This window comes from Heptranchias perlo, chromosome 31 (assembly GCF_035084215.1).
Source record: "Heptranchias perlo isolate sHepPer1 chromosome 31, sHepPer1.hap1, whole genome shotgun sequence".
NCBI lineage: Eukaryota > Metazoa > Chordata > Chondrichthyes > Hexanchiformes > Hexanchidae > Heptranchias > Heptranchias perlo.
The window spans coordinates 32,258,933-32,273,704 of NC_090355.1; the positions used below are offsets into that span (position 1 = coordinate 32,258,933).

Here is a 14,772-nt window from a genome sequence, read left to right on the forward strand (position 1 = left end):
GGAGGATACTGAAAGGTGTAGAGGAAGTGAGGGACCTTGGAGTGCATGTCCACAGATCCCTGAGGTAGCAGGACAGGTAGATAAGGTGGTTAAAAAGGCATATGGAATACTTTCCTTTATTAGCTGAGGCATTGAATATAAGAGCAGGGAGGCTATGCTGTAACTGTATGAAACACTGGTTAGGCCACAGCATGAGTACTGTGTACAGTTCTGGTCACTACATTAGAGGAAAGATGTAATTACACTAGAGAGAGTACAGAGGAGATTTACAAGGATGTTGCCAGGGCTGGAGAATTTTAGCCATGAGGAAAGATTGGATAGGCTGGGGTTGTTCTCTTTGGAACAGAGGAGGCTGAGGGGTAATTTAATTGAGGTGTACAAAATTATGAGGGGCCTAGATAAAGTGGATAGGAAGGATTTATTTCCCTTAGCAGAGAGGTCAATAACCAGGGGCCATAGATTTAAAGTGATTGGTAGAAGGACTAGAGGGGAGCTGAGGAAATATTTTTTCATCCAGAGGGTGGTAGGGGTCTGGAACTCACTGCCTGAAAGGGTGGTAGAGGCAGAAAGCCTCAACTCATTTAAAAAGTACCTGGATGTGCACCTGAAGTGCCGTGACCTACAAGGCTATGGACCAAGTGCTGTAAAGTGGGATTAGGCTGGGTGGCTCATTTTCGGCTGGCGTGGACACGATGGGCCAAATGGCTTCCTTCTGTGCTGTAAATTTTCTATGATTCTATGATTCTAACTTGCTGTGTGCAAATTGGCTGCTACATTTACCCACTTTGCAACTATGACTACACTTCAAATGTACTTAGTTAGCTGTGAAGTGCTTTGGCATGCCCTGAGGTTGTGAAAGGTGCTATATAAATGCAAGTTCTTTCTATCGTAAACATTAGAAAGTTGCAATCACTAATCATCTACTTTTTTTGGCGCAACGATCAATCTGTTCTTAAGCTTCACCTTAACTTTCTATCTAAGGTACCTTCTTGACCTAAACTTTAACTGCAATTGCTAATTCATTCCTTTTATCTGCCATCTTATTCTAACAAGGTGAATGGTGATTCCACTATGCAGCTGCAAGCAGGGCCTCAGCATTCCATGTGGATTACACCATCTGATGTTAAAGGTATAGGGCCCTTATTTGTTGGAAACAGCTCTCTCAAAGCAAAGGCTAGCTAATTGGATGGTGGAATTGATTATTCATTGCTATTAGCTTGTGGATAGGAAACTTCTGACTCAGTTAAGGAACATTCCGCAAAGCCTATTTCTACCTTCTGGGAATATCTTTATTGAGGGCATTTGTAAAGCAGCCATGTAGAGCCATACATATATCTTTACTACATACTGTTGATTGGATCTACCTACGAAGAATTATTTATATTTTGGCAGATCTATCATAGCTACAGGTGTCACTACTAGCTGTATTGAATTACTACTCTGTCAGTCAGTAGTAGAATGTGAAGGATGCAGAGAATGAAGAAGAAAAAATTGATTATCTAATAAGTAGTATCTTCTTTTTTCTTCTACAGATCACATTCTCCATACACTATTGCAATAGGCCAATGTCGGTTGACATTCTTGCTGGCAAAAAAAATTGCAAAAGTGAAGGTTTTCTTTTAAAAATGTTTTATGATGTCACAACATTGAGGCACCCCCATGTGAACCTTCTCATTCCTGATAGTACAAAAGGGCTAGTTTCACCCTTGAGTGTTAGTTTGTTTTCCCCAGCATCAGGAGAAACATTTGATATTCATGTATACCTTTCGTTCCTCCGAAGGTTTGTTTATGGCACCATTGATACCATTTTTAAGGTTGACTTGTTAAGTTGCTTTCTTCATCTTTTGTCATACAGAAAACAATGGTTTAATCCATTTTGTTATCTTCATCTTCAAAAAAGGAGGGAAATTTTCCTCTCCAATGTTCATCTTTTCCAAAATTAAATTTTGAAGAAAGTGAAATCTCGTGATAGTTTCAAGCATTGTTTGCTCTCCAGGGCATTCACCATGGCAGACGGTCATGATGATTGTCTCTGTTGTCTCTCAAAAACTCATGAAATGAGTAGCTGCAGCATCTGCCTGGGATTCTCCCCCCTCACCAAGTGGGACCAACTTCAAGATATGGTGAAGAAGAAAATCTCCAAGAAGTCCCATTGGACGCATCTAGCATACTCCCAAAATGTCAGTAACCTGTCTTTAGTGCCTTCCTGTGTATTTCCAGCATTTTCTGTTTTTATTTCTTATTTTATTTTAACACCAGCCACTGAAGAAAAATCATTTGCCTATGCAATAACAGATCTCCCATGTCATTGCTCATGGTGAGTCAAAGGATACGCTATTTCATAATAATAATGTTAGTAACAAAGTATAATGGGAAAAGTGAAGGGCAAAGTGTTACAAGAAATAAGTGTGACTGTTACAGGAAATTCACACTATATGAAAGACTTTTAATATATTACTAATAGATTTCCTGAAGCATTGCTTCTGATAAGTCAAAGGATGTGTTTTTTTATATAACAGTAGGGCTGTTGATAGATGTGATGTCTGAAGTGTGATAACTGAAGTGCTACTGGAATCAAATGTGACACATACAGGAAGTGTGCACTATATGCAAGACTTTTAATATATTATACATGTATAGATATAGGAACATAGCCTATTGGCTATGTCTTATTCTGTGAGTGATCTTATAGTGGGTAGGGTGGGTCCTTGGTTGTTTATTGGTCTACTTCACTGCTCAATATTTCTACAATCTCTTTGGTGAACTCTGGATTTGCCTTGGCTCAGAAATAGCACTTATTGTTTAATCAGAAGATTGTGGCGATTCTAAACCCCACTCCAGAGATATGAGTATATAATCCAGTCTGATACTTTAGTGTAGTAGGGAGAGATGTTAAACTGAGGTCCCGCCTGCTGTTTAGGCAGACGTAAAAGATTTGTGACACTGTCTAGGCCATCATTTGTCCCTCAACCAAGATCACCAAAACAGATTATCTGATCATCTATCTCATTGGTATTTGTGGCACCTTGCTGGTGCGCAAATTGGCGGTGTTTCCCTACATTACAATAATGACTACACTTCAAAAGTACTTCATTGCTTTGGGACCTCCTGAGGATGTGAAGGCACTATATAAATGCAAGTTCTTCCATTTTTCTTCCTCGCAGCAACTCCTGGATGATGCCTGGTTTAGAAAAGAAGTAGGTGACCTCAGATGCCCCTCCATGCCTGCATCAAGTAGATCACTGATGCCCTCTTTGCCAAGGCCAACGATTTTATTACGTTCTCCATAGACACCAGCAGTCTGCAAGAAAGGGCTGTTTGCTTTGCTGCCATAGCAGGCTTCCCACAAGTTTAGGCCACAAGGTTCTGTGTGCAGAACCCTGCAGATTAAAATCCAAAATGGTGCAAAAAGGATGAGTTCTGTGTGGATAAGTAATCTGCTCATTTTTAATTGCCCACCTGCCTGGTTTATGCCGGATGGGTTGGGTTAAAATTAACCACCTACAGAATAATGCCTGCAAAAACTTTCCTGTAGATTTGCAATGATAAATATTGTGAAGTAAAATTATATGAATACAATGGGTTTCCTCGTTGCTGTATAATAGAGTAAATAAAAATATTGTAATTTTGTTGTATTTTTGATATTGATGCTAAAATGTAATTGCAGCCTTCAAAGATTTATAGATACAACGTCTATAGTATTAAGCTGTAAAGTGTTAGTCTCAGCATTAATTATGCTTACTGTATAGAGTTTGTCTGTGCTTAAGACAAATGAGTTAGACAAAGTACGTAAGTGGGTAGAACATGGAAGCTGAAACTTGATATGGACAACTATATGTATTGCACATAGGAAGAAAAAATGGATGAGATAAGTACTTTGTGAATGGTGTTGAAATAGCTAAGAATGAAGTTGAAAGCGACCTAGGGGTTTTAGTAGACTCGATGTTCAATATGTCCAATCATTGTGGAGCAGTGATTATTGAATAATTCATTTCTTTACCAGTGAAAAAGCCTCCTGCTCAATTTTAATTCAGTTGCTTAATTTGAATTACTGGATAATTGAATTTTTTTTGTGGTTGGGGGAGGAGGGCAAAAAGAACTTTGAATTGACAGGAATAGACAGTAGCGAAACCAACAGAGTACAAGTCAGAAGAAGTCATGTTACAAGTGAATAATGTTCTGGTCATATCACACCTTGAATGTCACATATAATTCTGGTCAGCAAGACACAAGGGAGACATTCAATTCTTGAAAGCAGCTCAGAGAAGAGTTAAAAGACCGATCCTTAACATCAGGGGACCAAGTTATCCGGAAAGACTGGAGAAACTTGAATTTTTCATCCCTGAAAGGAGGCAACTGAGAGGTGATCTCATAGAAATATATCAGATAATAAATGGTGTAGAAAAGGAAGATGCAGAACACTACTTCAAACTAAATCATGCCAGTAGGTTCAAATGAATAAAAGGCAAATCAGAACTGATGTCATGAAGAATGACTAACGCATGGAATGGATTTCTGCATAAGTTAATCATGGTAAAAACTCTGGAATCGTTTAAGAACATCTGTGAATCTAAAGAAGGATTTTTTTCCTGGTTGGATTAGCTAAAATAGGAGGCCTTCCTCAGTTGTATCTATTTTATCATCTTGTTGGGGGTAAAAATATTGCAAAGGTAGAATACAACAAGGTTAATAACAATATTACATCGACATATAGTGTATGTTGACAATAGATATACATCTAAATTCTAATCTGTTTTTATTAATTCCCTAGGAGAGCCCTAATCCTCTGTGCTGTATTGTATTGTACTTGTTATCTGGGACTTGCACAAGTACTGCCTGAAGGTAAGATACATTTCATTAGTAACTGTTTATCAATGAAACAATGAAGACAAGTCAATAAAAATATAATTTCTAATCATTTTGGTAGCTGTACAGAGTATTAGAGAATCTTACTCTCAAAATTTAGACCTACACAATAAATTATTTTCTAAAACAAATTTGTACATGACTGAGAATACTTCTATTAATGCAAAGATTGGCCATAATAAATTAAATTAGATTACTAATTATAATGCCTCAGATCAGGAAGCTCACAGAATGCCTGGTCTCTGCTAAGTTAGTTGACCTCAGCCTCGGCAGTAGTATGGGCACTGCAGTTGACCTGCATGAGAAAGCTATTGATTTGGACACATAGAAGGAAAAAGAAAGAAGTTAGGAAGATTTCCATCTAATCGAGGACACAGATTTAAGATATTGGCAAAAAATCCAGGGGGGAAATAAGGAGGCATTTTTTTTACTCAGCGAGTTGTTATGATCTGGAATGTGCTACCTGAAAAGGCAGTGGAAGCAGATTCAAAATAACTTTCAAAAGGGAATTGGATATATACTTGGACAGGAGAAATTTACAGGGCTATGGGGAAAAAGCAAGGGACTAATTGCATAGCTCTTTCAATGAGCCAGCACAAACACGATGGGCTGAATGGTCTGCTTCTGTAGAAAATTAGGGAAAAAAATGTAAGCTGAAAAATAAGCAGATGAAAAGATTATTTGTTTCCTACTGGTACATTGTTTTAAGTAAAGCAAGTATGTAATGAATGTGATAGTAGCAAAGGCACACAAAAGGAAGTTTTTGTGGCTATATATAGGTAGGTTGGCTAATTGTATATCCCTACTAAACCTGCAGGCATTGAATGTATGATGACTATACTTGTACTGTTATGTACCTGTTCCCACATACACAATATGTGGACAGATTAAGGGTTAAATGTGTGCAGTAGACCCTCAGCTCACCTGAAGTCACAGGATAGCCATGTTGGTAAAGGAGAATCTACCAGGTCACATCATCGGCAACAGCGTTCAAATCAAAAAAAAGTTAGAAACATAAATTATTAACTAAAAATGAGAGGAAGCTGCTACCAGGCTATAAAATGTATTTCTAATGTGTAATTTGTTATTTGTAATAAAGCAAATACATTTAATTTTTCCATGTTTCCCATAATCTCCCAACTTATTTTTCCAGTTTGCTCTATTATTAATTTTGTTTAGTATGCAACTTTTGGTGGCAGAATTTTCAGCTATCTTGTCCTTATACAGGAATTCTCTCCCCACCCTTCTACATGCATTTCCCCCATCTTCAAAAGTCTCCTCAAAAACAATTTCTTTGACCATGGCTTTAATTACTTCCCCTAACTCTCCTACCACAAAAACATGCTTATTTCCATTTTATCCACTTTGCTAAGTACTTGGGAAATTTTCAATTTTAAAGGCAAGTTATTATTCGTTGCTTAGATTTATATATTTCTTTTCCCCAGGAAGAGACTGGCATTGAATGTAGAGCAAGAGATGCAGTCTCTCGGCTCTCATCAGCCTCTTATTACCTATTGCTTAAGTTTATTAACAATTGCAGCCTGTAAGACAATCATTTCTTCACTAAGACTACAGCTAATGATAGTCCAAGTCATGGGGAGTGAGAGGAGCTCAGAAGTGGAAAATTACAACTCATCTTCTATATTCAGCACCAATCCTGAAAATAAAATACATTTAGTCTTAAGTCACACTTTGGTCTCCCCCTACTCCTCTGACAACTTCTCCCCCTTTGAGCACCTCACCTTGTTCCACCCCTCTCACTTCTCCTTTAAAGGCATGGATGTTAGGGAACTTGGGGAAATAAATAGTGATGCCTTGAGGAGTGTACATATTACAGAGAGGGAGGTGCTGGAAGTCTTAACGCGCATCAAGGTAGATAAATCTCCGGGACCTGATGAAATGTATCCCAGGACGTTATGGGAGGTTAGGGAGGAAATTGCGGGTCCCCTAGCAGAGATATTTGAATCATCGACAGCTACAGGTGAGGTGCCTGAAGATTGGAGGGTAGCAAATGTTGTGCCTTTGTTTAAGAAGGGCGGCAGAGAAAAGCCTGGGAACTACAGACCGGTGAGCCTGACATCTGTAGTGGGTAAGTTGTTAGAGGGTATTCTGAGAGACAGGATCTACGGGCATTTGGAGAGGCAGGGATTGATTAGGAACAGTCAGCATGGTTTTGTAAGAGGAAAATCATGTCTCACAAATTTGATTGAGTTTTTTGAAGGGGTAACCAAGAAGATAGATAAGGGCTGTGCAGTAGACGTGGTCTACATGGACTTTAGCAAAGCCTTTGACAAGGTACCGCATGGTAGGTTGTTACATAAGGTTAGATCTCACGGGATCCAAGGTGAGGTAGCCAATTGGATACAAAATTGGATTGACGACAGAAGACAGAGGGTGGTTGTCGAGGGTTGTTTTTCAAATTGGAGGCCTGTGACCAGCAGTGTGCCTCAGGGATCAGTGCTGGGTCCGCTGTTATTTGTTATTTATATTAATGATTTGGATGAGAATTTAGGAGGCATGGTTAGTAAGTTTGCAGATGACACCAAGATTGGTGGCATTGTGGACAGTGAAGAAGGTTATCTAGGATTGCAACGGGATCTTGATAAATTGGGCCAGTGGGCCGATGAATGGCAGATGGAGTTTCATTTAGATAAATGTGAGGTGATGCATTTTGGTAGATCGAATCGGGCCAGGACCTACTCCGTTAATGGTAGGGCGTTGGGGAGAGTTATAGAACAAAGAGATCCTTGAAAGTGGAGTCACAGGTGGATAGGGTGGTGAAGAAGGCATTCAGCATGCTTGGTTTCATTGGTCAGAACATTGAATACAGGAGTTGGGATGTCTTGTTGAAGTTGTGCAAGACATTAGTTAGGCCACACTTGGAATACTGTGTACAGTTCTGGTCACCCTATTATAGAAAGGATATTATTAAACTAGAAAGAGTGCAGAAAAGATTTACTATGATGCTACCGGGACTTGATGGTTTGACTTATAGGGAGAGGTTGGATAGACTGAGACTTTTTTCCCTGGAGAGTAGGAGGTTTAGGGGTGATCTTATAGAAGTCTATAAAATAATGAGGGGCATAGATAAGGTAGATAGTCAAAATCTTTTCCCAAAGGTAGGGGAGTCTATAACGAGGGGGCATAGATTTAAGGTGAGAGGGGAGAGATACAAAAGGGTCAAGAGGGGCAATTTTTTCACTCAAAGGGTGGTGAGTGTCTGGAACGAGCTGCCAGAGGCAGTAGTAGAGGCGGGTACAATTTTGTCTTTTAAAAAGCATTTGGACAGTTACATGGGTAAGATGGGTATAGAGGGATATGGGCCAAGTGCAGGCAACTGGGACTAGCTTAGTGGTATAAACTGGGCGACATGGACACATTGGGCTGAAGGGCCTGTTTCCATGTTGTAAACTTCTATGATTCTATGATTCTATGAAAATCCTTGTTATCGTCCACACTCCCAAGCCCAACCCCAAGTTTCTCCCCAAGAAATCCATGGCCCTTTCCTCCCTCAGCCTCTGAACTGACTGACTCCTCATCCTCAATGATTTCAGTCTCCATCTTAGCTTCCCTTTTCTCTCCTCTGAATTCACTGCCTTCATTTGCTTCCTTAACCTCTCCCTCCATATTCACCTCTTGGCCCTCCTATCTCCCCTAGCCTCTCTACTCATAGTGACTATTTTAGGACCATTATTTTAGCAAGTGACTGCCATCAAAAAGGTAAGTTAAGTTTTTTTTAGGTTTGACGTGGGGCCAGGAGGAGCAGGATTACTCTTCCCAGCTCCACAACATTCCTGAAGGTCATTGTCATTGATCTTTATTAAATGGGCAAGCGCCGGCAGCTTGCCCAAATAATGTTAATGAAGATGGAGGCCGAATTTTGGGCTGGACTCAGGCCTCCCACTTAGGGCATCCCCCAGTAGGTATGATTTAACTTTTTAGGTTGCGATGAATTGTACAGTATTTCTTGGCCAAGAGGATGGGCAAGCACTCCACTCCCAGCGATCTGCCAGTGTTGTTTATGAATCATCTACCAATTTTCCCAAACCTTTAGCAAAAATCTATGCATCACAACAGCAACAACTTGAATTTGTATAGCGTCTTTAAACGTAGAAAAACATCCCAAGGTGCAAAAGCATGGTCAAAGAGGTGGGTTTTAAGGAGGGATTTAAAGGAGGCAAGGCAGTGGGAGGGAACTCCAGAACCTAGATGGCTGAACGCTTGGCTGTCAATGGTTGGATAAAGGGAGGAGGTGAGTCACCAGAGTCAGATGAACGGAGAGTTCTGGGGGATTGTAGTGCTGGAAGAGGTTACACAGTTAGGGAGGGGTAAGGCCATGAGGGATTTAAACACGAGGATGAAAATTTTAAATTTGAGGCATTGGGCGACCAGCAGCCAACATAGGTCAGCAGTGATGGGTGAACAGGTGCAGGATAGGATATGGTCAGCAGGGTGTTGGATGAGCTGAAGTTTACGGATGGTGGAGAATGGGAGTCCGTCCAGGAAAGCATTGGAATAGTCGAGTCTGGAGGTGACAAAGACATGGATGAGGGTTTCAGCAGCAGATGGGCTGAAGCGAAGCAGAGGTGGAAGTAGGCGGTCTTTGTGCTTAAGAGTATATCAGCTCGAGGTTGAATAGGACGCTGAGAATGTTCAGCCTGAGACGTGGCTGGTGAGGGGGATGGAATCGGTGGTGAGTGTATGGAGTTTGTGGTGGAGGAGGAAGATGATGGCTTCAGTATTCCCAATGTTTAACTGGAGGAAATTGTGGCTCATCCATGACTGGATATTGGACAAGCAGTCTGACAACTCAGAGTCAGCGGGAGGGTCAAGAGAAGTGGTAGAGAGGTAAAGCTGGGTGTGCCAGCATACGTGTGTAAGCTGATACCATGTCTGTGGATGATGATGCCAAAAGGCAACATGTTGATGAGGAAGAGGTGGGGAGCCAAGTTCATGGGGGACACCAGAGGTAACGCTGTGGAGATTGGGAGAGAAGCCATGGCTTTGATCAGTTAGGTAAGAGTGGAACCACTATTGCCATTGTTGAGATTAGAAATTCAGTATGGCGAAATACAGGGGTCAAAATTCTATTATATCACTCCCTAAGCCAGTGCACTGCCTGATGCATAATGTTATTTAGTACATGGAGCTATACAGCATTTGGTACATGTTAACTGACTGTCTTGAAATATTACTGTCTGTATTCATGACTGTGAAATCTTACTTAGCCATAAATGCCAACTGTTTGCGTTTTATAAGGACAATCAGTGCTTTTGACAGGCTGTTCGCATGTTTGCCTTCTGACCCAGAAATCTGTTGAATTCAAATTTCTTGCACTGTGGTTATTTGTTCCTGGGGTTGATGATGTTGGCAAGACAGCATTTATTGCTCATCCCTAGTTGCCTAGAGAAGGTGTTGGTGGACCTTTCTCTTCAACCACGCAGTCCACGAGGTGATAGTGCTCCCACAATGGTGATAGGTAGGGAACTCCAGGATTCTTAATTGACCTCTGAAATGGCCGAGCAAGCCACTCAGTTGTAACATCTCGCTAAAAAAAAATCATTATAAGAATAAAACCGGACGGACCACCCGGCATCGGACCAAAGGCACCGGACACGACAAAGGCAAACCAAGCCCAGTCGACCCTGCAAAGTCCTCCTCACTAACATCTGGGGACTTGTGCCAAAATTGGGAGTGCTGTCCCACAGACTAGTCAAGCAACAGCCCGACATAGCCATACTCACAGAATCATATCTTTCAGCCAACGTCCCAGACTCTTCCATCACCATCCCTGGGTATGTCCTGTCCCACCAGCAGGACAGACCCACCAAAGGTGGCGGTACAGTGATATGCAGTCAGGAGGGAGTAGCCTTGGGAGTCCTCAACATTGACTCTGGCCCCCTTGAAATCTCATGGCATCAGGTCAAACATGGGCAAGGAAACCTACTGCTGATCACCACCTACCGTCCTCCATCAGCTGATGAATCAGTCCTCTTCCATGTTGAGCACCACTTGGAGGAAGCACTGAGGGTAGCAAGGGCACAAAATGTACTCTGGGTGGGGGACTTCAATGTCCCTCACCAAAAGTGGCTCGGTAGCACCACTACTGACCAAGCTGGCTGAGTCCTGAAGGACATAGCTGCCAGACTGGGCCTGCGGCAGGTGGTGCTCGAACCAACACGAGGGAAAAACTTACTTGATCTCTTCCTCACCAATCTACCTGTCGCAAATGCATCTGTCCATGACAGTATTGGTAGGAGTGACCACTGCACAGTCCTCGTGGAGATGAAGTCCCGTCTTCGCACTGAGGGCACCATCCAACGTGTTGTGTGGCACTATCACCATGCTAGATGGGATAGATTCAGAACAGATCCAGCAGCTCAAAACTGGGCATCCATGAGGCGCTGTGGGCCATCAGCAGCAGCAGAATTGTATTCCACCACAATCTGTAACCTCATGGCACGGCATATTCCTCACTCTACCATCACCAACAAGCCAGGGGATCAACCCTGGTTCAATGAGGAGTGTAGAAGAGCATGCCAGGAGCAGCACCAGACGTACCTAAAAATGAGGTGCCAAGCTGGTGAAGCTACAACTCAGGACTACATGCATGCTAAACAGCGGAAGCAACATGCTATAGACAGAGCTAAGCGATTCCACAACCAACGGATCAGATCAAAGCTCTGCAGTCCTGCCACATCCAGTCGTGAATGGTGGTGGACAATTAAACAACTAACGGTAGGAGGAGGCTCTGCAAACATCCCCATCCTCAATGATGGCGGAGTCCAGCACGTGAGTGCAAAAGACAAGGCTGAAGCGTTTGCAACCATCTTCAGCCAGAAGTGCCAAGTGGATGATCCATCTCGGCCTCCTCCCGATATCCCTACCATCACAGAAGCCAGTCTTCAGCCAATTCGATTAACTCCACGTGATATCAAAAAATGGCTGAGTGCACTGGATACAGCAAAGGCTATGGGCCCCGACAACATCCCGGCTGTAGTGCTGAAGAATTGTGCTCCAGAACTTGCTGCGTCTCTAGCCAAGCTGTTCCAGTACAGCTACAACACTGACATCTACCTGACAATGTGGAAAATTGCCCAGGTATGTCCTGTCCACAAAAAGCAGGACAAATCCAATCCAGCCAATTACCGCCCCATCAGTCTACTCACAATCACCAGCAAAGTGATGGAAGATGTTGTCGACAGTGCTATCAAGCAGCACTTACTCACCAATAACCTGCTCACCGATGCTCAGTTTGGGTTCCGCCAGGACCACCCGGCTCCAGACCTCATTACAGCCTTGGTCCAAACATGGACAAAAGAGCTGAATTCCAGAGGTGAGGTGAGAGTGACTGCCCTTGACATCAAGGCAGCATTTGACCGAGTATGGCAGCAAGGAGCCCTAGTAAAATTGAAGTCAGTGGGAATCAGGGGGAAAACTCTCCAGTGGCTGGAGTCATACCTAGCACAAAGGAAGATGGTAGTGGTTGTTGGAGGCCAATCATCTCAGCCCCAGGGCATTGCTGCAGGATTTCCTCAGGGCATGTCCTAGGCCCAACCATCTTCAGCTGCTTCATCAATGACCATTGACCATCCCTCCATCATAAGGTCAGAAATGGGGATGTTTGCTGATGATTGCAGTGTTCAGTTCGCAACCCCTCAAATAATGAAGCAGTCCGAGCCCGCATGCAACAAGAACAGGACAACATCCAGGCTTGGGCTCATAAGTGGCAAGGACTACAGGCAGGGAGTCTCGCTTGCCAGCCTTACTTATCAGGAAGTCATGGGTAGCAGCTTGCAATTTCCCTATTGGTAGTGCAATCTTGGAAAATCAGCCCTTAAATGTGTTTTGACCAGTACAATGCACAAGCCAGCACAACCGCTGTAAATTTGTATTCTACTATTCTAGCTTTATACCCTAGCCTTCTCCTTACTTTATTAATTGCTTCACAACATTGTCTAGAGATTGAAAGTGACGTGTCGGCTATTACTTCTAGTTGCTTTTGTTAGTGTCCATCTACCAATTGAGTTCCATTAATGTTATATGATTAACATTTTTTGGTCAATGTGTAATATTTAAAATTTATCACACATTTCTGTGCCCTGTGAAATATTTTAGTTATGTGCATAGTCAGTAATATTTCACTTATGTGTAAGATTAAACTTCATTTGTCATTTGCCATGCCCAATTGCCCACCGACATAAGTTTTTCCACAAATCTTTTGCTATTGTTCCCATAACTCCAATATAACTGACTACATGTAGTTGTGAAACAGAGAACGCCAAAATGTGCTATTTTCAGTAAATTTTGTTGGCAACCACAGGCTTGCGTGAAAATAGCTTAGGACTAGTTTGACTTTTGTTAAAATAGTTGCTCAGGGAATAGGTTGGCAATAGAATGAACTGTAAGGCATCCATTATATATAGACTATAAAAACACAAGTCTGCAGACACATGTATCATGCCAGGATATAAACTTGCATCAATTATGGGATCATATGTTCCTTTTCTTTATTTGCTCCTTTTATTTTAAGAAATGTTTGCAATTTGCAATTAAATCACTTCAATATAATTGATCCTTTAGCAAAAGTTTTCATTAATGGTCAGAAGAGGATAGAGGAATAGAAAACCCCCAAAAATGACAGATTTTTTGGCTGCAAATTATTAACTCTCAAACACGACAGATGGGTGCTGTTGGGTTATGGTGATCGCTGATGAATTTACCTCATAGTTTGGACATGTATTTGCATCAAAGGTTGATCTTTCATACTGAAGCCACCCCGCTAACCTATATGTTCCATTATACCCTGTGCCTTAATCATTGTGGTGGCACTGCAAGGCTGTCATTGTCAGGTCCCACCTGAGCTTCTCTACCTACTCCTCTGGCACCTTTTCCTCATTTGAGCACATCATCCTGTTCCACCCCTCCCAGCTCTCCTTTAAAGTCCTTGTCATCTACTGTCCTCCCATGCCCCACTGAGATTTCTTTGGTGTGGTCTCTTTCCATTTTTTCCTCCCTTAGCCTTTGGTCCAAGTAGGTTCTCGTGCTCAGTGACTTTAACCTTCACTTAGTCACTCCTAGCTCCCTCTCGGAGTTTTTTGGTCCCCTGCCTCACTCAGCTGTACCCTGCATTTAAACTCCCTTTCTCCCACCCTCAGCCATCCTCTGGACCTCACTGACCGCATCTCCCTCAACCTCTGCCTTGGAAAAAAACTCCCCCCACCCCCCCAACTCCCTCACCAACAGTCTGATTCCACACTTCCCCCTCCTCTGACTCTTCACCTGCCATGAAATCAGTGATGTTGTCAAGCTACTCAACAGCTCCCTTGTTTCTACTTTTGATATCCTTGTTCCCTCTAAACCACTGGCTGTCTCTCACTCTCACTGTCGCCCTGGTACAGACCTCACCTCTGCAACTTCAAGTCCAAATACTACAAACTTGAATACACCTGATGCACAACCAGTTTGGTCATCCATTGCCAGATCTGATTTAACCATGTTAAGCAATACTGCATCTTTCTCTCTCTCTCTACACAGCCTCCTTCTATTAGCACTCCAAGGTCATTCTTGAGGGTATGGACAACCCAGACTCCTTTTCTCAACAACCAACTTCCATCTCTGTTTTCTACCCCATTTTCTCAATCCTCACTTCCACTACCAGAGCTTCTGGACTTTTTCATCTGAAAAGATAACGACTATTTGTTGGGCCGCCTTAGCTGCCACCATTTCCTCCTCCTCCCTCGTTCCTGTCAGTTACTGTTGGCGCTATCAGCGGACGAGTGCTCAATGCATTCGGATAACATTCCTTTACTATGTTACTGGAAGCGCTATTTAAAGTAAATGGGTTAATTCCTTCATCCAAATAGCAGACAAAGAAATTCCATACAAATGCACTAAGTGTTTGCT

The 14,772-nt window shown here is 42.3% G+C and overlaps 1 protein-coding gene across 2 annotated transcripts in view; it reads left to right on the plus strand.

The window, feature by feature from the left end:
* col27a1b (collagen, type XXVII, alpha 1b) overlaps nt 1-14,772 on the plus strand; it is a 524,608-nt gene that overhangs the window by 31,015 nt on the left and 478,821 nt on the right. For both annotated transcript variants that reach the window (XM_067969899.1, XM_067969900.1), the window contains exon 2: nt 4,772-4,842. In XM_067969899.1, coding sequence (XP_067826000.1) covers nt 4,772-4,842 — 71 coding nt within the window. The remainder of the gene's footprint in view (nt 1-4,771; nt 4,843-14,772) is intronic.